We start from the raw sequence: 24,838 nt of genomic DNA on the forward strand, positions 1-24,838 counted from the left end.
ATAGTTCATGATCTGATGATGCAGGATAGGTGAGATGGGTAAACTCACTCTTTCTTTTCCTTCTTTTCCTTCCTTTCCTTCCTTTCTTTCCCTTCCTTCCTTCTTTTCTTTTCTTTTCTTTCTTTCTTTCTTTCTTTCTTTCTTTCTTTCTTTCTTTTTTTGATGAAGTCTCATTCTGTCTCCCAGGCTGGAATACAGTGGCGTGATCTCAGCTCACTGCAACCTGTCTCTCAGGTTCAAGTGATTCTCCTGCCTCACCCTCCCAAGTAGCTGGGATTATAGGTGCTTGCCATTATGCCCAGCTAATTTTTTGTACTTTTAGTAGAGAAAGGGCCACCATTTTCACCAGGCTGGTTGTGAACTCCTGACCTCGTGATTCGCCCACCTAGGCCTCCCAAAGTGCTGGGATTATAGGTGTGGGCCACCGCGCCCAGCCAAACTCACTCTGTTGAACTTAACATTTTCCCCCTGACATTGGAGACTCTTCTGCTACCTCTCTCCTAAGAAAAAAGGACAGTGGAGAGGACGGGTGGCGGGGGGACAAGCCCCTTCCACCTTGCCACCTCCAAGGGACTTTGCAGTGTGCGTGATTGTGTGGCTGGTCATCCTCTTTCTGCACCTCTGATTCTGCTTGTGTTGTCCCTATTGTGTGGGGCAGGATGGTCAGGACTTCAGCTAGGGCTGTGCAGGCTCTACAGTGACTCAGGCCTGGGTGTTTTTTGGTGAATTTAAGAATATGACCATTTTTGGGGGGAAAGTGACACTTCTACTCTCTCCACACCTTCACCATCCATTTTCTTACTGGACTTTGCTGCGGTCCTGCGAGGAAGACAGGGCAGAGACTAGCAATCCTCCTTGCCAAGGCCCAGAAAGATAGCATGGTATGTCCAGGGCACCTGTGGTGGGTGACGGACGTCTCCTCTTGGGTGCCCAGGATTCCTCAAGGTGGGAGGGACTGGAGGGCAGGGGATGGTGGCCAGTGTCCCGCTGTACCCCTCTAAGGCACCTTTTTCTCCCCTCTGAAGTTGTTAGGCTGATCTGAAGTCTGCTCCAGGCCTGGGCTTCACCCTGGCCTCGTGCCCTGCCCAGCACCTGTGTGGAGGGAACTGTTCGTATTCATTCCTGTTTGAGGGCCAAGCTCAGGGCACCCGAACCAGCAGCTTTGGGTGGCTGAACCCGGTGGGACAGAAGGGAGGCAGTTGTATCTGGCAGGGTTACCCAAGGCCACAGGCCTAAGCAAAGCAGGAGAGTGGGGCAAGCTGTGGTCAGGGACCGTGGTGCTGGCCCCCTGCTGCTCTGGCCATGTGGGAGGAAGCTGGGGGTTCCCAAGTGGCAGCTCCTGCCAGCCTACCCTGGACTCCTGAGCCCGTTCTCCTGTACTCTTCTCCAGTGGGACATCTGGCCCCCACGGCAGCTGGCTTCTGGGCAAGTCCCTCGGCTCAAGATCACTTTGTGGGGCAGCTGGTCCCCCCGGGGCTCCCACACTCTGCACATACAATTTAGGGACCTGGCAGCTTCCCTTTCTGGAGCCGACTAGCCTCCCATTAGAGAGCCATAACTCTTTTTCAATACAGTGTTGTTTGAACTTTGAAATATATGCATTTGTCTATGTATTTTCTTAAAAATTAACACTTTATCTCAATAAGCATACAATGGATTGTTCAATGGTACAGTTTGGAGCCAATCCCCTGCCACTTCCCTCCCCAAGTAAAGCCAGGACAGACGCTGGAGTCGGCACTGAAGCTGTGGAAACCTTTTGCCCTGGAGCCAGGTGCCTGGGTGTGGCTTCAGCCCAGGCTTGGTGTCAGTTTCCTGGCAGCACTGCCCAGGAGCCCGCATGAAGGCAACCGGATCTTTCCCTGACTGGCTGGTGCACGGGCTCATTTCTGAGTGGCCTCCTGCATGTGAAGAAAAAGTGGCCAAGTGGCATCCCTCCCTTCCTTGGCCGCTTCCCTCCCGTGCTTTCCTTTCAATGAGCCGAGTCACACTGCACCACGCTCTGTGCAGCCTTCCCCGATGGAGAAGAGAAGGGAGGCCCAAGATGTCCTTTGCTGGGATGTGGAGAAACGCCATCTATATGAAAAGCCCCTTGCTTGCTCTTCTGATTTTCTCTCTTCCCTGGCCCTGGAGAGAAAGGCTGTGCCATTCAAAGACAGTTTGGGGACATGGGGGCTGCAGGCCTGATCTTATTTTTACGCAAATTTTGTTCTGGGAGCAGTGGTTTATACAAACTCCTGTAGCATAATTCCAGCTTGTGTGTGGCTGTCTTTGAGTAGTGATTCTGAAGTGATGACTGTGATGCTACACCTAAAAACATCATCAGGGTACTTTGTATCTGTCACTGTGTTTGAATGGCCCTCAGTTTCTGTCTAATAAAACCAGTCAAATGGTTCATCTAGCAAAGACTCTTTGGCTGTGGCCGTGTGTGTGTGTGTGTGTGTGTGTGCATGTGTGTTTTTGTGTGTATGGGTATTGGGCTGCACTGGGCTGACAGCAGCACAGCCCAATGTGGGGAGCTGCCAGGTATGGTGAAGAGCCCATGGCCACCCTGGGCACACCTTTGGGCAGTGTTGGGGGCACATGAGAATCAGGAGACTTGTGGGTGGCTGGCAGGAGTAGCCATCTGACCCAGGGAGTAGGTGGGCTCACAGCAAGGGCTTAGAGCCCAGATCAAGATCAAGTTGAGTGGCATGCTAAATTGACAGTGTACAAAGGTGTACAACGACATGGAGAGAGGATTCTGGAGCATCAGCAGGAGGAGGGAGGGCCCCTGAGGGCTGGAGTTACCTGCCTTGAGGGCTGGAGCTGCCTGGGGCAGGTGAGTTTGAGATGCACACGTAACTGGAAGCAGATCCCATGGCTATGCAGACCTACCTTTCTCTAAGCAAAGCAGCTCTGTCAAGGTCCGAAGTCACACTAAGGGCATCTGAGCACTAATTACCCATTTGTAGAGAGAGAGAAAACAAAACAAAACAAAACAAACAAAAAAACTTCGTTCAATGCCAATCTCCTTGAGTGTATTTAAGACAGAGTTATATCAAAAGTTTTTTGCATTTATGTGCAAAATACCTAGTTTGAGCCTGTTTGCCCCATGAAATGTAGTTAACATTGCTTGGAGTCCCCAGATCTGCATCTTGGAAAAGCCCAAAGCCTTCCCCATGATTTCTGCAAATTCCCAGGGACTGGTGTTTCCATGACCCCACTGCCTTCAGACTCCTGCTTTTGGGCATGTTTCTGTTTTGTATTGTTGACCATCCAGATATTAGATGCCACCCTTTCCTTAATATCTGTGATGGCATAGTGTGTCCCAGAGTGTGGTGGGAAGCAGTGGGAACGGGATCGAGACCACTTCAAACATCCTGAAAAGGAGACAGCCCAGCCATTGGCCAAGTTTCTGGTGTGGACACTCCTCATGACCTTGGCCTTACCCTACCTCTCTGGCTTCTATCTTCCACCTCTTCCCTCTTGGCCTTCCTTTTCTTATTTCTCCATCTCCCCATTTCTCTCTTTGGAGCTATTGAATCATTCTCTGTTTGCTTGGTCTCCTGCTGAGCCTGGGTCTCTGCTCACCTTCCACCTTCCAAAGATATGTTCTCAAAGAGGAGCATTTCCTGTCTAAGATGAATTTTGGTGACAGCTGTAAGATGTTCAAATGTTCAAATGTTTCATTATGACAACTGTAAAATGTCAGACACTCAAGCAAGCAATGACGGAACCTAAGGATACTATTGGAGGGTCATCTCTGAGACCTGGGCATTGCCTTTTTTTTTTTTCTAGATAGGGTCTCACTCTGATACTGAAGCTGGAATGCAGTGGGATGACCTTGGCTTATTGCAACCTCCGCCTACTGGGCTCAGGTGATCCTCCCACCTCAACCTCCTAAGTAGTTGGGACCATAGGTATGCACCACCATGCCCAGCTAATTTTTCTATTTTTATTAGAGATGAGATTTTGCCATGTTGCCCAGGCTGGTCTCAAACTCTTGGGCTCAAGCCATCCTCCTGCCTTGGCCTCCCAAAGTGCTGGGATTATAGGCATGAGCCACTGCACCTGGCCTGTCTTCCGTATATCATAGTAAGAAAAAGAGCTGACAGGAAGTGGAACTTCAATACATATTTTTGAATGAATGAATGTATGAATGAGCTGAAGATTAAAGGTGATTATAGTTTAATAAATATTTATCAAATACACATTATTTGTCACTTCAGTCATTCAACAAATATGTTTTGAACCCCTGTTTTAGGTCAAGCTACTTGAGTATTTGAGAATACGAGAGTTTGCAAATGCACATTCAATCACTGCGTTCATGGAACATAGTGTCTGACCAGAGAACTACAAGTAATCAAAAAAACCTCATTGCTAAATGTTTTGTTATAAACCATACTACAAAGGAACATGCAAGTGCTATGAGAGGCTCAGACAGGTAGCCCTGAACTGGGATTGAGCACAAAGGGGGGCTTCCCGGGAGAGACAGGGTCAGCTAGGTGGAGTTGTGGGGGATGCAGTTCCAGGCAGGAGAGAGCTTGGGACCCTCATGGAAGGCCAGCACGCTCCTACCTGGAAAAGGAGGGGGACATGGTGGGAGATAAAGTTGGAGAACTGGACAGAGGTGAGACCCTGTGGGGAAAGGTGGCCCCATAACCGATACTGATTTTGATTTTAGGAGAATCAGCTAGTCCTTGAAGGGTCATAAGAAGGAAGAGGATATGATCAGATTGACACTAAAAAAGCTCACCCTGGCTGCAGCGTGAAATGTGAAACTGCTGGGGCCCAGAGTGCTTGAAAGGAGGTCATTTAGGAGGCTGCTGCTGGTGGTGAGGACCAGGGCGATGGGTGATGTGGGATGGAGCGAAGGGGATAGGGCTGAGAGCTCCCAAGGAGCCAGATGGATAAGCAGGCCAGTGACAGATGATGATGGGGGTGGGGGAGGAAAGGGCTGTGTCACAGATGACACTTCTCAGCAGGGACGGAAGTCTAAGACATCAGTCCCACTTGAGAATGGGATTGCATACAGGAGGAGAGAGATCAGCAAGTGTAACTAGATACGAAGTGGGGAGTTTCAACCAAGGCATCAAGCTACAATACTGCCGCTCTGTAAGGAGGCCCTAGACCATGGACAGAGCTTTCAGACAAACCAGCCGAAAACCAGTTAAACTGTTCTTGGGCCCTTCTCAAAGATTAAAGATATAAAAAGGATGACAGAACGCTGATAGAATCGTTGATTTTTTTTTTTTTTTTTTTTTTTTTTTGAGACAGGGTCTTGCTCTGTCACCCAGGCTGAAGTGCCATGGCACTATCATGGCTTACAGTAGCCTTGACCTCCAAGTCTCATGAGAGTCTCCCACCTCAGCCTCCTGAGTAGCTTGGCTAATTTTTTTATTTTTTGTAAAGATAGGGTCTTAGTATGTTTCTCAGGTTGGTCTCAAGCTCTGGGGCTCAAGTGATCCTTCCTCTTCAGCCTCCCAAAGTGCTGGGATTATAGGTGTGAGCCACCACACCTGATCTGCATTGATTTTTTAAAAATGATTTCATGGAGAAAACTGGGCTAGGAACCCCATCCCCAAGGTAGAGGTTGGGGGGTCAGTGCTTCCTCCTGACTCCAGGCTTAGCGAGAAGGGCTATCACAGGGCCACCCAGAGAGTTTGCTGTGGATTCTCCCAGGTGGGTCCCAGAGCACCGGAGCCGGTGCCCCACTGTAGCCTGAGGAAGCTGACGGGGCCCAGAGCAGCGGAGTTGGGCTGATAGAGGGTCAAACTGGGATCAGTCCTGGTGGTGGGGATGTGTGCTCAAAAGTCAGTTAGAGGTCTTTGGAAAGGGTAAGGGGACCTTGGCAGTGGGAGGCTGTGGGGTGTAGTTCTGGAGCAGAAGTGGAGGTGGGATCAGGAGAGGCCCATGTCAGGGGATCCTGGTCAGAGGGGAGCCTGGGAATAAACCCACAGGCCTTCCCACAGAAGAGTTGGCTTTAAACATCCGTGAGGACCACAGGAATACATAGAGTCCTCTCATGAGAGTGACCCAACCCTGCGGTGGGGGTGGCTGGGGCACATGTCAGAACCCGCAACTACCAAGAGCAGGAGGCGGTCAGCAGGACAGGAGGTGACTGGCCCCTTCCCTGGACAGCAGCTGAGCTTCCAGGCCTGGCTGAAGAAGAGACATGAAAAAGGCTGAGTTTCATGAACATCCAGTGTGGGCTCCTACAGGCTCTATACAGCTCTAATTGTTGACTTGAGACAATGTTCATCACTTTTAGGGTCTGTAAACCTTTTAAAAGATCTGAAAGTGATCCACCAAACAGTCACAGATCAAGGGAAGGATGGTTCTCACTAAGCAAAAATAAATGTGCTTTTTATCGTATCTGGGAGTCCTGCTTCTTAGAGGTACTGGGTATGGAAGTAATTACAAAATGATGAGCTGTGTGCAACAACTGAGGTATGAGTGAAGGAGAGAGGAACTTGAGGAGCGGAGGAAGGTTTTACAGAAGTGACTGTAGACTGGGCCTTGGATTGCATGTTGGAACTTGCCACTGAGGGAAGGCAAGGCATTATAAGCAGATGGATCTGAATCTGAAGGTCAGCAAAAAATGAGTTTGCATGTGGTCACACAGGGTGGGGTGGGGTGCAGAGGACAGAGGCAGCACCAGACTTTGGGGGGACTTTGCAAACAGGGCTAAGGAATTGGTCATTTGTTTCCTGGAAGAGAAGGTAACAAGGAAATAATATGTCCTCACATCAATTTTCTGAGAAATGATTCTTGCAGGTGAACTGTAGGAATTCCAGCCTGAGTGAGGTGGGAGTAATTTGCTGGGTGGCCAGTAGGGGTGTGATCCCAGTGAGAGAGGCGGGAGGAGAGGACTAAGGCAGTGGCACTGGGAAGAGAGAGAAGAGGTCCGATTCCAAAAATGGCGTCTGTCTGCCGTTGACAATGAGGGGATTGGGTGTGCTTTTGATCGTGACAGTGAGGCCATCAGAAGAGGAATGGGGTTGGTGGAAATGGGGCAGGTTGGAGCCAGTGTGGTTGGAGAATGGGGTAAGGAGGTGAGAGCCTGCAGGCCTTGGAGACAGGTTACGGTTTTGTCCTATGGTCAGCGAAAGCCACTGGAGCACATAAGCTGGGGAGAGACATGATCTGATTTATTTTTAATAAAATCTTCTTTGAGCAGAGTGGGTTGGAGGGGGCAGAAGTGGTTGAAGGCTCACTGTTCCAACACTCTGAGTAGCTGAATCCAGGGAGAAGGCTTGCCCAAAGTGGCTGTGGGAACTAACATTTCAGTGAACCAGGAAACCACCAACCTCACAACACTGCATCACTCTCCTGCTCCCAGAGGAGGAGATGCCTCATTTTGAGACGTCAGATTAGCTGGTTACCTTGAGAAATAAGGGGCACATAGTCGGTGGGGAGCTGAGGTGGCAGCCGGAGCTGCCCGGACATGCGTGTATGTTATTTGCATCGATGTATGCTCACTATCACCTCCCTCCCACTACATATTTGTAATTCACTTTTTCATTTACTTTCAAAGGGCACGTTCCTTTTCTGCTTGGCACTGGAGGCACACAGGACTTGCTCAGAAAACCTGAAGTCTGAGGGAAAAAATAGGCAGTTGGGATAGAGTGAATCATTGGTCTCAATACTTCACCCCTCACTGTGTCCACACCCCTTGCCATGTAACTTTACAGCCCCCAAAATAAAGAGCACTTCCTTGCCTCTTGACTCTGGGCTTGAATGTATGTGTTGATTTGTTTATCCAAAGGGTGTCAGCAGATGTGATGTAACTAAAAGCCCTCCCAGGTGCTTGCATCTCCCTATGTTGCTGCTAGTCGCAAACTCCTGGGCTCAAGCGATCCTCCTGCCTTGGCCTTCCAAAGTGCTGGGTTTACAGGTGTGATCTGATCCTATAGTTTTACCTTTTAGAGAATGTTACATCAATGTAATCACACAACATGTATTTTTTCTGACCACTTTTCTGCACTTAGTATAGTGCTTTCCAGATGCATCCATGTTGTAGCATGTTTCCCTACTCCCTTCCTTTCTATTGTTGAGTATTATTGCCTGTACAGACGTACCTCAGTTTGTTTACCCACTGGCCAGGTGATGAACGCCTGAGTTGTGTCCAGTTTTTGGTTATGAATAAAGCTTCTATGAACATTTACATACAGATCTTGTGTGGACATCCTTTTTCATTTCTCTTAGGTAAATACCAAGGAGTAGAATTTCTGGGTTGCATGGGAAGTACTTGCTTTGCTTTATTTTCCAAAGTGGCTGTACCATTTTACACTCCAACTAGCAGTGTGAGAGTTCTGGCTGCTCATGTCCCTATCAACTCTTGGTATTTGTGATGGTTAATTTTTGGTGTCAACATGACTAGATTAAGGATACCTAGAGAGCTGGTAAGGCATGATTTCTGGGTGTGTCCGTGAGGGTGTTTCTAGAGGAGGTTGGCATGTGAGTCAGTGAACTGAGTGGGGAATATGTGCCCTCAATGTGGGTGGGCACCATGCAATCAACTGGGGCCCCGACAGAACAAAGAGGCAAAGGAAAGGTGAATGTTTTCTCTCTCTCCTGGAGCTGGGGCACCCTTTTTCTCTTGTCCTTGGGCATCAGAACTCTAGGTTCTCTAGTCTTTGGACTCTGGGACTTGCCCCAGCACCCCCTCACAACAAGATTCTCAGGTTTTGGGCCTGGGACTGAGAACTACACCATGGGTTTCCCAGGTTCCCAAGCCTTCTGACTTGGACCCACCACACTACCAGCCTTTACGTCTCCAGCATGCAGACTGCCTATTGTGGGACTTCTCAGCATCCATAATCCCATGGGTTAATGCTCCTAGTAGGCCTTCTTTCATATATCTATTGATCTGTCTACCCTAGTGGTTCTGTCACTCTGGAGAACCTTGAAATAATATAGAAATAATATGGAATTATTTCCCTGATCTCCTAGCCAGTGTGTTCCAGTACCATGGGATTCTCTAAAAATATTTTGATTTCAGCTTTTAAAATTCTAAGAAACAGCCAGGCGCAGTGGCTCATGCCTGTAATCCCAGCACTTTGTGAGGCCAAGACGGGCAGATCACAAGGTTAGGAGTTCGAGACCAGCCTGACTAACATGGCGAAACCCTGTCTCTAGTAAAAATACAAAAATTAGCTGGGCGTGGTGGCGCGTGTTTGTAATTCCAGCTACTGAGGAGGCTGAGGCAGGAGAATCACTTGAACCCGGGAGGCAGAGGTTGCAGTGAGCTGAGATCACACCACTGCACTCCAGCCTGGGTGACAAAGCGAGACTCCGTCTCAAAAAAGAATTCTAAGAAACGTTTTGTTATTTTTTCCCTGAATGGGTACTCGTGTAAAATGAGTTTTCTTAGGAGATTCCTTGTGATCCTTAAAGGAAGGTCTCTTCCTAAAGAATCCAGGCGTGTTAACAGCAGCGGTCAAACCACGTATTGCCAGAAGGGGGCGCGCGTCACCCACCATTAAACTTCACTCCCGGTCCTCAGCGGACTTTGAGTTGCCTCAAGGGCGGCCCCTCAGGTGAATAGGGGAGGAGGGGAGGTTGCTCTTTCCTAGGTGGGAACGTTAGGGGTTAGAGATGCCTCCCCCTAGTGGAAGATTTGAATGGCTCCAAAGAGCAGGGCAGGACCAAAGCTGCCCCAGGCTGCCGGGGAGGCATGTGAGTGCAGACTGCTGCTCAGGCGTCCCCTCCAAGTCCTCTCCTCCTCTCCAACTGAAATTCCCCTTTAGAGTCACTACGTTGGCTTAGAGGACAAAAATCACACGTGTTGCTTGTAGAGGGCTCCTGTCAGCACACCTAACATACCTGGGAAGCGATGCAGGGCCCCTCAACACAGCTGCACATGAAAGTCACCAAGAGCTTTGCAAACTGGAGCCCAGGCTGCGTCCCAAACCAAGCAAATCAGAATCTTTGGGGGTGGGACCCACGTATTAGCATTCAACACCTCTCCGGGGGATTCTGGTGTGCAGCCAGGGCTGTGCGCCCTGGGGTAGGAGCTTGCTGAGACTCTCCTGTGAGTCCAGGTGAGCTGATCGAGTTAGTGAGTTCACCTGGGAAGGCATCAGCTAAGATGATGTTTAAACTTTAGTGCATATAAAGCTCACCTGGCAGGGGCAGTGGGGAGCGTTGTCTGAGTGTCTGTGAGAGGTGCCCTAGCTTTCCTCGTGCCCAGCGGCCACTTCCGGAAGCCCGCAGTCTTGAGGAGATGGAAGCAGAGAGAGAGAACGAGAAGGATCCAGTGAGAACCCCGCCTGCTCCGTAAGGCGATCAGAGGTCATGAATAATGGAGAGAAACGGGGGCCTCTGAGTCCTGGGAGCCTGGCTGATTCCGGGACCCCGCCTTCCTCAGGAGGGTCCCGTGTGGGCTGTGAGGCTTGGGAGATCTCCTGGGTGAGGAGCCGTCACCTGTCCCTGGGGTGGCCTGGAGGGATCCCAGGTGGCCCCCTGGCTGTCAGGCCAGGTGGGAAGTGGACGCCAAGGGCTCCGTGTCACCTGATTCTCCACAGGGAGGAGAGGGGGCTGGTGGGGAGGGGAAAGGGGAAGGAGGCCAGCCTGCCCTGAACGCCATGAATAAGTGATGAGGCCCAAGGAGAAGCCCCAGGACAGGTACGGAGGAGGAGGTGGCTCACCAGAGGGTGGTGGAAGGGGACAGGGACAGGGGGTTCAGAGATAAGGCGCTGAGGTTCAGCTCAGGAGCCAGAGAGGCCAGAGGGAACAGCATCTTGGGCACGGGGAAACCCAGAAAAGGGGGTACACTGGCCCACCCAGGCCTGAGCTACAGGAGGGCCGTGGGCGCCAGAGCTCAGGGAGGAGGTCTCAGGTTCCCGCAGGTGTGAGGAGGCGGCACAGTGAGCCTGCGAGCGCTGGGAGAAGGCAGCCGACAGAATGATGCCCCAGAAGAAAAAGCGGAGGAAGAAGGACATCGACTTCCTGGCCCTGTACGAAGCAGAGCTGCTGAACTACGCCTCGGAGGACGACGAGGGGGAGCTGCAACACGAGTACTACAAGGCCAAAGGTGCGGGGTCCCAGCCTGGGGGCGTGGGTGGTGCAGCTGACTGCGGGGGGGCAGGGGTCTGTTCCTGGCTGTAGGAGAATCATTCTAAGATTTTGGAGCAAACCCTTTCTCACCGATTATCCCGTGTGTCTATCCCACATCCCCTCGGAGTAAGAAGGCAGGCATTATGCGGTGTGGTGGGCTCCCTGTTGTACATACAGGTGGAGCTACTTGCCTTTAGCCCCCGATACTCAGTGGAACAGAATAGACCAGAGTCGCAGTGCCCCACGGCCCCATGTTCTCCAGCTCCTGAACGTCCCCAAAGCCACGTTCCAGTCTGGTCCCCGAGAATGTGGTCTGCATCAGGCAGAGCACCCTGAACTTCTGGGGCCATGAAGGGATGTCTTGGGGAGGAAGCCTGACCCCTCATCCTACGCCCACGGTGGTTGATGGAAATGGGGAGCCTGGGGCTTTGCAAGGAGATGTCCCTCCCATATGCAGAGGGCAGCCGGTGCTCCGGACCCCAGGGCCTTGTCCTTCTAGTCTCATCTTTCGCTGGGCCACACGAGACCTGCTTGAAATTGCTTTAACTCCTTGCCAGGTAAACCAAAGAAGAGGTGAACTGTGACCCTGGAGCTGGTTTTGGCCTGCAGAGTTTAAGTTGTTTTTTTCCTTTCCTGTGTTTTGAAATCTTTTTGTCTGTGAATGCCAATAGCCTGTGGACATCCAATTTATCACAGTCTCCACCACTCCCTGTCATCTGATACTAGGTCTGTTTTACTCATCGGTGCTGCCTGCCTGGTCTCTGCCTGGTCACTGAGAACTTAAATTCTCAGTGCTGACTCCAAAGTGGCTCACTAGTCCCTGTAAGCACCATATTCATCCATGCATTCACTCATTCATTCATTCAACAAGTATTTATTGAATGTGTGCCCTGTGCCTGCCCACGGCCTTGTTTGTCCTCCCCTTTCTCCCTCTTCCTGTCCTCACTTTGAAAGCCCAGCTCAGATCCCATCTCTTCCATGAAGCCCTCCTTGATTCCAGTCCACCACGAGTTCCCTGATTATACCCAATTCATAATTGTTCCATTGTTTCCCGCAAGGCTGGTGTGTCTGGCTTGCAGCCACAGACACCCTAAACTCTGTGAGGGTGGGGCCTTGCTGTACTTGTCTTTAGTCCTCTTTGTTCAGCCCCTGCACAGACCCGGGCTCAGAGGAGGTAGTCTCAGCTGGGGTCAGGAAGGCTGTGGCCCCTTTCCAGGTACAGGATCCTGGGCATCTCCAGGGATAGAAGTGGGGGCTGTAGTAGACGGAAGTGGGCCCAGGACAAAGGAAGCATTGGCCGCCTTCTAACAGCATACATGCCTCAAGCTCTGACCCTCTTGTGAGGAGAGGGGCTGGGAGGTGAAACATCGGGGAGGGATCCCCACCATATGTGCTTGGCTTCCCAGGTGACTCTCCCCAGCCACCGTGACTGCTGGTGAGATCATTCTAGAACCTCTCACAGCCAGCACACTATAGACTTTTGTTTATAGGCTCTGCGTGCCTCAGCGTGGCCACAGTGATCCTTCTTTTTATCCTTTCCGAAGCCCTTTTACTAATGTTCTCATGTTTGATCCTTAAGATCCCTGAGCACAGTCAAGGCAGGCAGATTAGTACACTTCACAAGTTAAAAAAGTGAAGCCCTGAGACATTAAGTGACTTGAGCAAGGTCACAAACAGAATGGACCACAAGGACCTCAAATATCTTTTTCCAGGCAAGTGCCCCATTTCATCTCATGATTCTGCCAAATAGGATCATGTACCATGCGCCAGGCACCGAGCTAAGCACTTTATTCATGTTAACCAATTTCATCTTCATGATGACACATTGAGGCAGATGTGTTATATCCTTTTTTTTTTTCAGTTGAGGAATCTGAAGCACAGAGAGGTTAAGTAACTTGCTCAAGATCACACAGCTAGTAAATAGCAGAGTTAGGATTTGAATCTGGCTGGTCTGGCTGGTCCTTGCTCTTGTACTGCCCAATTTTGACTGCAGTAAAAATAGCTGGAGAAGAGCAAGTGGAGGTGGGTGCCATGCTGACATTTCTAAGGGAACCATGGACTCTCCTGTCTGTTGCAGGGTACTGCCTATAAATGTGGATGATGCTAATGGTGGTCACATGCTGAGCTCCAGCTGTGCTGTCATCGTCATCCTCAGTGCTAGAACAATGGGTCCCCTACTTCCTTTGAACTCTGGGCTCTGGTGTTAGATGGAGAGTCTTGATGAGTGTGATGGGGAGGAAGAAGGAGGGAAGAAAAGCCTAGGTGTTCCTTCTCTCTTCCTTAGGCTGCCTTCTGGCTACCCTGGGGTTCCCCAATAACCAGAGGGAGGAGAGCAGCTCCCTCAGTGCTTTGAGGGCAGGCTGAACCAGGCACATTGCTCTGTCTCCTAAGACAGGGCCCATGATGGGAAGAACAACCCATTCCAGAATTGGAGAGTAGAAGGGGCCTCAGAGGCCATCCCGCACAGGCTTCCAGCCCCAGAGGCATCTCCTCTCCTGCATCCTAGACAGAGTCCCCCAGCATCTGTTGGGATATAAATTTTGCAAGGCAGCTTCCTTGGGGATGTTGTCAATGGAAATGATAGCAATGATTTCTCTCTTAGTCCATTGGTGCTGCTATATCAGAATACCTGAGACTGGGTGATTTATAAAGAACATATATATTTTTTTCTTCCTCAAAAGTTCTGGAGGCTGAGAAGTCTATGATCAAGGTGCCAGTGTCTGGTGAGAACTTTCTTGCTGTGTTCCCACGTGGCAATAGGCAGAAGGACCAGCCCCTTTATAAGAGCACCTAATCCCTTTCATGAGGGGGAAGCTCTTATGGCCTAATCACCTCTTAAAGGCACCATCCCTTAATACTATCACAATGGCAACACCTGAATTTTGGAGAGGACACATTCAAACTATAGTAATGGTGATGATGATGATAGTAACCACTTACGAAATGCCTATCTTTTCATGCAACTGTGGAAGAATGTCTATAAGGTAAATTCCCAGAAATGTAAATTCTAGGTCAATGAGTTTAAGCATTGAAAGCTATTTTACTTAATCCTTATCACAGTCCTTCAAGGAGGAATTTATTCCCACTTCAGAGATGAGGAAATTGAAGCTTAGTAAACCATTTGCTTGAAATCACATAGCCAGTAATGGTAGAACTGGGCTTCAAATCCTGGTCAGTTTTGTTCCATATTGATTCATTGATTGTTTCATTCATTCATATGATCATTCATTCATCCAGGTAATTGTTTGAGTACCTCTCATGTGCTGGGCTGTTGCTAAGAGCAACATTCTGTTGCAATTGACAATTCTTTGTGCTGACTAGGAGACTTTATTAGAGGGGGTCTTCCCATCTGGAGTCCAACAGAATTCTGTGTCCTCTACAAGGTATCTGTCTTCTAAAGATAGTTTCTTCAGTTATTTGAATTGAGTTTTTCTTTAAATTATAATTTTAAAATTGAGCAATAATGTATATACAGTACAAAACTTATGAAGGTACAGTAACACATTTTTACATATGCATACACTTGTGCAACCACTATTCAGATCAGAATATGAAACATTTCCAGGCCCCAGAATGCTCCTTCACACCCCTTCTCAGAGGCAACAAATCTGATTCTGTCATCATAGGTTAGTCTTTTTCTTGTTCTTAAACTTTTTTTTTTGGAGATGGAGTCTTGCTCTGTCACCCAGGCTGGAGTGCAGTGGTGCGACCTTGGCTCAGTGCAAACTCCACCTCCCAGGTTCAAGGAATTCTCCTGCCTCAACCTCCTGAGTAGCTGGGATTACAGGTGCGTGCCACCTGCCCAGCTAATTTTTGCACTAATTACAGTGCCACCATGCCCAGCTAATTTTTGTATTTTTAGTAGAGATGGGGTTTGACCATGTTGGTCAGGCTGGTCTTGAACTACTGACCTTGTGATCCGCCTGCCTCGGCCTCCCAAAGTGCTGGGATTACAGGTGTGAGCCACCGCTCCTGGCCTGTTCTTGACCTTTTAAATGGAATCATACGGTGTATACATTTGTGTGGGTCTAGCTTTTTTTTCAGCATTATATCTGATTTACCCATGTGTGACACATTATATAGTTTGTTCTTTTTTATTGCTGATTACTATTGCATTTGATGCATACACCACCGTCTACTTAGCCATTCCATTGTCAATGAACATTTGGGTTATTTCTGTTTTTTTTTTTTTTTTTTTTTTTTGCTATTACAAGTTAAGCTACTACAAATCTGGTACACATATTCTGATGAACACATGTACTTGCTTCTCTTAGATTTATAATTGGAAGTGGAATTGCTGGGTCACAAGTGAGCATATGTTTCGTTACCAGTGCTTGGATCAATTTACATGTATGAGAGTGACAATGGCTCCACATTCTTGCCCATACTTGGTATTGTCAGTCTTCTTATTTTTAGCCATTCTGGTGGGTACATGGCAGTGTCTCATTGTAGTTTTAATTTGCATTTCCCTGATAAATAGGCTGAGAACTTTTCCATATGTCTATTGGCTATGTGGCTATCCTCTTTTGTGGCATGCCTGTTTAAGTTTTTAGTCCATTTTTCAACTTTATTGAGGTATAATTTACTTATAATAAAATGCATCTATTTTAAATGTTCTGTTTGATGAGTGCTACATTCTTGCATCCACTAGGAAATCAATATGTGGAACATTTAAATTGGCCCTCAGGGGTTCCCTGTGTTCCTTCCCAGTCAATCCCCCTTACTTCTGACCCCAGGCAACCACTTTTCTGCTTCTTGCTACAATAGATTAGGTTGGTCTCTTCTAGAGTTTCATATAAATGACATGATAAAGTATGTCGTGTTTTGCGTCTGACTTCTGCATAAAACGCACGTGAGAGTCATCTGTATTGCACATCAGGAGTTCATTCTGTTTTATTGCTGAGTAGTATTCTGTTGTATGGATGTACCACAGTTCATTTATCTATGCCCCTACTGATGGACGTTTAGGGTGTTTCCAGTTTGGGTCTATTAGGAATAAAGCTGTTATGAACATTTGTGTGCAGTTCTTTGTGGGGACATGCTTTCATTTATCTTGGGTAAAGACTTAAAAGTGAAATTTCTGGGTTTTAAGTGTACACTTATCTTCTTTTTTTTTTTTTTTTTTTTGAGACGGAGTCTTGCTGTGTGGCCTAGGCTAGAGTGCAGTGGCCGGATCTCAGCTCACTACAAGCTCCGCCTCCTGGGTTTACGCCATTCTCCTGCCTCGGCCTCCCGAGTAGCTGGGACTACAGGCGCCCGCCACCTCGCCCGGCTAGTTTTTTTGTTTTTTGTTTTTCTTGTATTTTTTAGTAGAGACGGGGTTTCACCGTGTTAGCCAGGATGGTCTCGATTTCCTGACCTCATGATCCGCCCGTCTCGGCCTCCCAAAGTGCTGGGATTACAGGCTTGAGCCACTGCGCCCAGCCTACACTTATCTTCTTAAAAACTTGTTGCCCATTGAAAAAGTAGTGTGATTTCCTCTTTTTCTTATTGATTGATGTGAATTTTTGGTATCTTCTGGCTCTGAGTACTTTGTTGGATATATGCATTCCAAATACCTTCTCCTAGTCTGTGGCTTGCCTTTCTCTCGATGGTCTCAATTTTAATGAAGTCCAGTTTGTCAGTTTTTTTAGTGGTTTGTGTCTTTTTTTTTTTTTTTTTTTGAGACAGAGTCTCGCTCTGCTACCCAGGCTGGAGTGCAGTGGCGCGATCTCAGCTCACGGCAAGCTCCGCCTCCCGGGTTCACGTCATTCTCCTGCCTCAGCTTCCCAAGTAGCTGGGACTACAGGTGCCTGCCACCATGCCTGGCTAACTTTTTTGTATTTTTAGTAGAGACGGGGTTTCACCATGTCAGCCAGGATGGTCTCGATCTCCTGACCTCGTGATCCGCCCGACTCAGCCTCCCAAAGTGCTGGGATTACAGGTGTGATCCACCATGCCTGGCCTTGTGTCCTGTTTAAGAAGTAGCTGTGTATCCCAGAATCAACTATTGACCTAGTTTTTCATTCCTCTCCTATGCCTCTCCAATGCTCCTTTCCTTTTCTCCAAACTAAGCATTCTCCGGTGTCTACATCTTCTCTCATGTGGTGTGGTTCTAGAATTCCCACCAGGCTGGTCATTCTTCTGCAGGCATTTGGTTTGGGAATGCCTTTATGTACAAGCTGTGTGGGCATCACGTGAGGTCCCAGGTCTGTGCTGAGAGGAGTCAGGAGTGAGCTCCAGGGGCTGATCAGGCTCCCTGTGGTATAGACTATTAAGAGTTATGGCTTTGCTTATCACAAGAGACAAGGAGTTGTGCAAATATATGGCTGCTTTTCTCTCCCTAAAGGTGCCTCGATGGGAACTTCATCAGAACCAAGGACATCAAAAGGTCCACTCACCCCAAAACACTCCTGCTCCTGGTGCCTCCCAGGCCTGTAAGGACTACATGAGAATGAGAGGTCTCCTGAAGGGCTCCTGGAATCGCAGTGGATTGTGTGCTTGTTAGTTGAGCTACATCTAACCTGCCAAAAGAACAAACTCTTAGCTCTCAGAGTTGAAATGGGCTTTTCAGTATGAATAATAGTTTTAAAACCAGGCTACTGTTTGTTGAGTTTCTTCTATTGCCAGAGGCTTTCCATACATCATCTCTAATCCCCAGAATGCCCTGCAAACCAGGTAAGATCATCCAGGTGTTACAGAGAGGCTGGCACTTGTCCAGGGTCACTTTGCTCAAAGTGGAGGAGCCAGTGGCTGCATCCAGGTCTCTGTGGTACTAGAGTCCAGCACTTTCTACCAGCCCACACTGGCTCTGGGCATGCTGAAGTATGAATGATATCTGTAAAGTACCTGCCAAGGTGCCTAGCACACAACAGCACACTCCACGTTATTTATATTTCTCCTTCCTCCCTGATTCCCCCTCGCACTTGCCACTCGTGCCCTCTGTGGAATGGGCTCTGAATTGACAGGTTTGAATAATGAATGTCTAACTTCAAAATATCCTCCTAACCAGCCTGGCGTCTTTGGGGCAGCTCAAATATACTCAGCATCTGGTTGGGGATCTGCTCTGAGAAGACCGGAAGTAGAAATAATAATATAATAATAGGTTTGCCATAAAAATCAGGTACAATCATATACGTAAGCCCTTAGCTCAGGGCATATAGTAAGCAACCACTCAGTGTTGTTTATTACTACAATTATTAAGTATTAATACAATCTGGTATTAATACCACTGTAATATTAATATTACAATCCAGTGATGTGGTGGGCATTGATCATATGCCCCAAATATTTAAAACACCCTCCCCAAATTTTGCTGACTCTTCACATTGTAAATTCCATCTTCCCAACGTGGAATTATGATTTTCTCAGCCTTTTGTGGTGCAGATATGTACCTTAGATTTCCAGAACTGTCTGTTCCAGTGCAAGATTTTGATTCAGAAGTGAGCATCATAATGGAATGAGCTGGGGACAAGGAATTATTTTTGAGACATGAGTAGCAGAAGGACAGGGAGGTGATGGTGGGCTGTTTTCTGCTCTTGGCAGAGGTGATGTGGCTCTGGGGTGGCTGGTAGCAGCAAACTTCCCCAGGTTCTGTGCTGTGATTCCAGGAGTTGCTTCTGGAAATGGGTAAAGGGCACGTGCCTCCAGCCTTTCCAAAACTTCTGTAAGCCTTCTAATATCCCTATTGCATCCTGCTTGCTTCCCTTGGCTGGAGTAGATTCTGCTGTCTCTAAGAATCCAGATGCATTCTTGCCTTCTCTCTCCAGGAAGTGGATAGGGCTCCAATTGTACTGATGCCCTGAATAAGAAAGGTGTTGATAGTAAACAGAATAAGCTTCAAGGGATTGAGGAGAGAGAAATCAGAGCCCCTGACAAAAAAGGACCCCCTGCAAAGCTCTGCACACCCAGCCCTGGGACAGCTTATTCTGAGACTGAAATGTCAGTGTCCAGGAGGTCATGGGAGGTGAGAGCTGGCCACAGTCACCTTGTGTAGAGGGCAGAGAGGAAGCTGGGAGCTGGGTGCAGGCTCGGAAGAAGGCCATGTCTAGGAGGGTACCCGTGTGTTGTGCTGGAAAGATTACGGAATGGGCAGCTGGAGGCTTTGGGCCGGGCTCTGGTGTTGATACTGTGCAGGGCCTGCCCCCTTGCCCTCAGCCTCCTCATGTGCAAAATGAATGCATGGTTTAAGTGTGAAGTTTCGGTCTTGCAGCAGGACATATTGTGGGTCTCACCATGGCTCAGAAGCCTACAGGATGCAGCAGGGATTCCCAGAGTCCTTTGTGCTTGGGCCTCCCCAGCAAGGGCTGGCTTCTCCAGGCCCACACAGGATTCCGGTTTTTTTCTGAGCCTGCAATCTGTTTCCTCCTCTCCTCCTCCAGTGTACGAAGTGGTCACAGCCACGGGGGATGTTCGCGGTGCAGGGACGGATGCCAATGTCTTCATCACGCTTTTTGGAGAGAATGGGCTCTCTCCCAAGCTCCAGCTCACCAGCAAGTGAGTACGCACTTGGCCTTGGTGGGATCCTGGGCCATTAGTCTTGTCGATTAAGTTCTGGAACCCAAGGGTGGCCTGCTTCTCTGGGGAGAAGGCACATCTGACCGCAGGTGTATTAAGTGGTATGAAGCCTCTGCTAATGACAGACCGTGTACCAGCCGGGGATCTCCCGGTGACCTCCTGTGCACCTCCCCCAGCTCCTCTCTTGATTTTTGTGAACAGTAATGCCTCCTATGGATCTCAGAATTGCCAAGAATCCATATTAGCTATCCCTTAGTTCCATGTGACTTTGGCGCAGTCTCTCTGCACCCAGGGCCTTGGTTTCCTCATATATCATCACACAGATATCAGGAAGACCATGTATGTGAGGGAGCTGTGAGTACAGACTACTGTGCACCGAGGTCTCACCAGGGACCAGTGTTGTGTTAAACCTGCCTGCCAGCCAATGCACACCCAGCTCGCCGTAGGGATTGCTTGTGTGTGTGCTTGTGCGTGTGTATGCTTTGCGTGTTCTGTTTTATTATAACTAGTGAGAGTTAGGACCGTTGTCTCCTTCGGATCCTTTCCCCCACCGCACGCACGCATACACCAACGAACACGCAAAACCTGAGAACATGTTAGCAGATGAACGGGATTTCAGAGACGTATAGGGCCTCAGGAGTGGTCTGTTCAGCTGGCTTTCAAAAATGTGCTGAATGGAACAGAATTGATCAGCTGGTTCTGGGGCCATGAAACATTTGAAAACTGCGGCTGTATTCTAATCTGCTCGTGGGGAAACCGAAGCCTAGAAAGGCATGAGTAGCTCAGAGTCATGGAGTTTTTCAATGGTGAAGCTGGTCCTTAAACCCCACATTTTTTTTTTTTTTTTTTGAGCTGGAGTCTCGCTCTGTCACCCAGGCTGGAGTGCAGTGATGCAATCTCGACTGACTGCAACCTCTGCCTCCCAAGTTCAAGCGACTCTCCTGACTCAACCTCCAGAGTAGCTGGGACTACAGGCGTGTGCCACCATAACTGGCTAATTTTTCTGTATTTTTAGTAGAGATGGGGTTTCACCATGTTGGCCAGGCTGGTCTTGAACTCCTGGCTTTAAGTTATCTGCCCGTTTCAGCCTCCCGAAGTGTTGGGATTACAGGTGTGAGCCACTGTGCCTGGCCTTCAAACCTCACATTCTTGATGTAGACAATTCCCTTGACCACATGGCCCTGTGGTCTCAGGGGGTGTGAGGAAGATGCTCCTTAAGACATCCTGGTGCTCCAGATTGTGACTCTGGAGTAAATGGCCTGGCACTTCCAGGACTGGCAGAGGAAACTGTAGAGGCCAGGAGACCCCTGCACCCTGTACCTTGCAGGCTGGCCAGGCCCCATGTGACATGGGCTATAGCGTCCATGCTGCTGCATCGAGGCAGGTGTAACGTCCCATTTTATCCATTTCCGCAGAACAGGGTACCTGCCTTCTTGTACCGCTTACACTGCAGCTTGACTCGCTTGTGGAAGTCTTTCCCTCCGATGATGTGGGCACGGTAAAGAGAATACATGAAACCTCCATCCTCTTTGCCATGTGCTCCCAGGGTACACTGCTGTAGGGAGAAGCCACAAACACTAGGGAGTTGCCCGGTTGGTTTCTGAAGTTCCCAACTTTTCCTTTTAAAACCAAATGAATCCTTTTCTCCTTTGATGGTGGTCTTCACTGCCTTCCCTCCTTTCACACGTTCAGTATCCTCAGATTCTTCCCCTTTTTCATTTGCCAAAACGTCTTCTCAGGAAGGGCCCCTGAGCCACCCTTTATAATGTGGCATGGATTTCCACTGAACCTCCATTCCCAGGAGTCTGGGTTCCAGCCTTCCCTCTCATGGGGCCTGAAGGGGGTCTAGGACATGAATGAGCTGGCAGGGCTGGGACCTCCTGGCTTTGCTGAGATCCCATGGGGCAGCCCGGGGGATAGGAATCAACCCTCCCCAATTACCCCAGGGGTTGGCCCCAGAGACTGGTGGTGGTCTCTGTCTGTATCTGGGCCATGTTCCAGGTCGGGCAGCAAGAGCATAGGTCTGGCCAAGGCCCCAGTCCAGCTGGTCAGGAGTGCTCTAGAGCAGAGTGGGTGGTCTCAGTGACGGGGACACAGTTCGGAGTCCCAGCTGTGGGGCTGGAGAGGCTGGAGAGGAACTTCAAGGAGGGATGGAGGGAGCTGGAGGATGGGCCGGGGGAAGGTCTGCTCTGCGCTGCCAGCATCTCTCCCAGTTCTGTGTATATAGTCAGAGCTCAGCAAAGGCCAGTGGTATCAGTGTGGCTAGAGTGAGACTTTAAAGGGACAGACACTTAATCTGGGTCTTAAGTGGTGAAAATAACTCAGATGAGAGAGAGAGGAAGAAAGAGCGTCCTTTACACTAAGGGAAACAGATTGCCAAAGTCTGGAGGCAGCAATGAGCCCTGAAGGCTGATGGGGGCAGAGGAGGCCTGTGACTGGGAATGTGGGACCATGTTGATGGGCAGGGAGGGGGAAAGTCAGAAAGGTCTGGAAGGTCAGGCTGAAGAAGGCTTTGCTGGAAAGCTGACCAGTGGAGGTTCAACTTACTGTAAACAGAGATCATCTGAGCATAGTGAGCAGGAGGAGTGGGGAAGGAGGAGGCCAGAGTCTGTCTATGACAAGAACTGAGAAAAGGCCTTCAAAGAGCATTGAAGACATGGTCCTTGCTATCTAAGATCTTTCCATTCAAGATGGAAACTGCAGGTTGGGGAGGGGCATTGCTTTCTGAGGAATTCCAGGCTGCCCTTGCAACCCAGAACATATGGCAGCTGAGGTTCCCTTGTTCCATGAGGTTTAGATGCAGTTAGCTCAGGCCATCAGCTGCCCCACCCCATCCTGGGATCTGGCTGAGAATGTCCACTTCCCACAGTCTCCTCGCACCTCACTGTCTGCTGCACTTCTGTCCTCTCCACACTGAGCTATCCAAACCCAAACCTATAGGGGCAGCCAGAACCAACTGCCTTTTCCTTGCATACCCATAATACACACACACATGCATATTTGCATGTAACGAACTTCACTGAGGTCCTGGCACCAGAGAGAGTTCACATTGCAGCAATGCAAACAACTTAAAAAGGAATAATAGAGCCTCAGTCTTACAACTTGGCCATCCTCTTTCGTGGAGTTTCTCCTGACCTGTCCTTTGTGGCCTCTCGCCATGTCTCATCCCACCTCTCCCTCCTGTTTCTCCCACATTCTCTCTCTTCTTTCTCACCCTTCAATTCTTGTCATTCTTGTGCCTTTCCTTCTGCGCCTCAGGACTTCACTTTCACTCCCAAATGCTGTATTAGGATTTTTTTTCCCAGGTACAAAATAACTCCTTTTCCAAGAGGAACTTAGTACCAGTGCTGATTGTTTTCACGCTTGTGGCCTGGCATCTGCATTCCTTGGTACCCATTGGACTTAGATTCCTCCATTAGTGAACCTCTACCCTGACCCCACCCCAGTTAAGCACCCACAGCAGTGGCTGCCAGAGGAAGGCCCCATCTTCTGGGTTTCCTCGCACCCTTCCCCATTAACCAGGGCCACCTCCAGCCCTGAGTCATGTGTTCGGAATATGGCAAAAGGATGGGATCTCATGTATCATCTGGAACATGGTTATTTGGTTGAAAATTCACCATCTGAGCATGTCAGAGAATGCCTGGCATTTTAGCCTGATGGCTCTGCCTGGCTGATGGCTAAAATGCCCCGTGCAGCCTGTAAAGGATCTCCGTGTGGGGGTTCCTGCTGAATGGCAGGGGCTGTGCACTGCCTTAGCCTTTATCTGAGAATTGACCAGTGGCATTGGTGAGGCTCCAGCCTTCCGTAAGGAAACAAGAAGACTTCTAAGATTTCCTTTGACCCAAAACCCTCTCTCCTTTGCTATTTCTTTCCTACTCCCAGTTTTCTGAAACCCACAGGCATTTGCAATCCAGAAGTGAGGATTTCAGAAGCTAATCCTGAGTTGGGGGCTTATTTGGAATGATCCCAGCCCCGACCCTGAGTGAAGGGAATCAGAAGAGCCCTGTCACTGCCACTCTTTCCTCCTCCTCTTGTGACGTGGAAAGCCTCCCCGTGTCTTCCAGAAAGAGACTGGTGTCCATCTCGTAAGCACTGCGGAACCCAGAAATATTCCAGTGTAGTCCTGAGACAGCGTGGAGCACTCCCTTTGCTCTTGCTCTGTCTATCCCGGTAGATCTTCTCCCTGGTGTCCCTGCTTTCATATATGCTCCTCCCCACCCCCCAGCAAGTGATATAAAGCGCCGCGCCATGGTGGATTATTTCACAAATGCTCTGGAACGTGTGTATTCATGTTCAGCCTGGTCGCTAGAAGGTAATGGAGGTAACTCACATTTTTTTTTTTTTCTTTTTTAGAGACAGGGTCTCACTCTGTCGCCCAGGCTAGAGTGCAGTGGCAAGATCATGGCTCGCTCACTGCAACCTCAAAATCCTGGGCTCAAGTGATTCTCCTGCCTCAGCCTCCAGAGTAGCTGAGACTACAGGGGCATGCCAGCAGGCTCAGCCAGTTTTTAAATTTTTTTGTAGACATATCTCTTGCTACATTGGCCAGGCTGGTCTTCAACTCCCGGCCTCAAATGAGCCTCCTGCCTCGGCCTCTCAAGACACTGTGATTATAGGCATAAGCCATTGCACCCACCACGTTCTTAAATGATACCGTCATGGGTGCAGGGCCTTTCTGGAGCTTTCCTTTACTGAATGCAACTGTTGGAGTTTCTTTTCTGGAACTTTCATCAGTAGCACCTCAGAAAGCCAGTTGCTTTCCTTCCAAGTCACACCTTGTCTTTGGCTAATAATGGGATTATTTCCCCTCCTTTCTGCCTATTTACTGGCAATGGCTGTTTGTAAAATTTCAGGCACCATCAGAAGATGAAGCCCAGTAATTCCCAAACTGCTTCCAAAGAATTCAATCCAGGCAGTCTGCAGGCTGGGCTGGGGATGGGGGAGTTGCTGAAACATGGGATTGTGCTTTTTTCATAATTACAGAAACAATATGTGTTCCTTTTGGAAAGTTAAAAATGTATATAGACAAGAACAAAGAGCCAACACTTCATAATGGCCTCACCATCTAGACATGATTTTTAAAAAATAAATCTTCACACTCCATTGTTTTTAAATGAAGATGGTATCCCGTTTGTATTGATTATTCTGTTTGTACATTCTGGTCTTAACCTACTTTTTCTTTTAAGCCTGTGTTATAAACCTGTCTGTGTTTCATTAAGTATTTTTTTTTTACAATAGGATTTTTAGTGGTTGCAAAGCATTTCATTATATAGCTTCCCAGGGTGACTGTTTCTTAGGGTAT

At 48.8% G+C, this 24,838-nt stretch overlaps 1 protein-coding gene across 1 annotated transcript in view; it reads left to right on the forward strand.

Annotated features, from left to right (window-relative positions):
• Positions 1-10,887: 10,887 nt before the first annotated feature.
• LOXHD1 (lipoxygenase homology domains 1) overlaps positions 10,888-24,838 on the forward strand; it is a 182,600-nt gene continuing 168,649 nt past the window's right edge. The window contains exons 1-2 of the mRNA XM_023207473.1: positions 10,888-11,017; positions 19,401-19,515. Coding sequence (XP_023063241.1) covers positions 10,888-11,017; positions 19,401-19,515 — 245 coding nt within the window. The remainder of the gene's footprint in view (positions 11,018-19,400; positions 19,516-24,838) is intronic.

The sequence above is a fragment of the Piliocolobus tephrosceles genome, chromosome 18 (assembly GCF_002776525.5).
Source record: "Piliocolobus tephrosceles isolate RC106 chromosome 18, ASM277652v3, whole genome shotgun sequence".
Lineage (NCBI taxonomy): Eukaryota > Metazoa > Chordata > Mammalia > Primates > Cercopithecidae > Piliocolobus > Piliocolobus tephrosceles.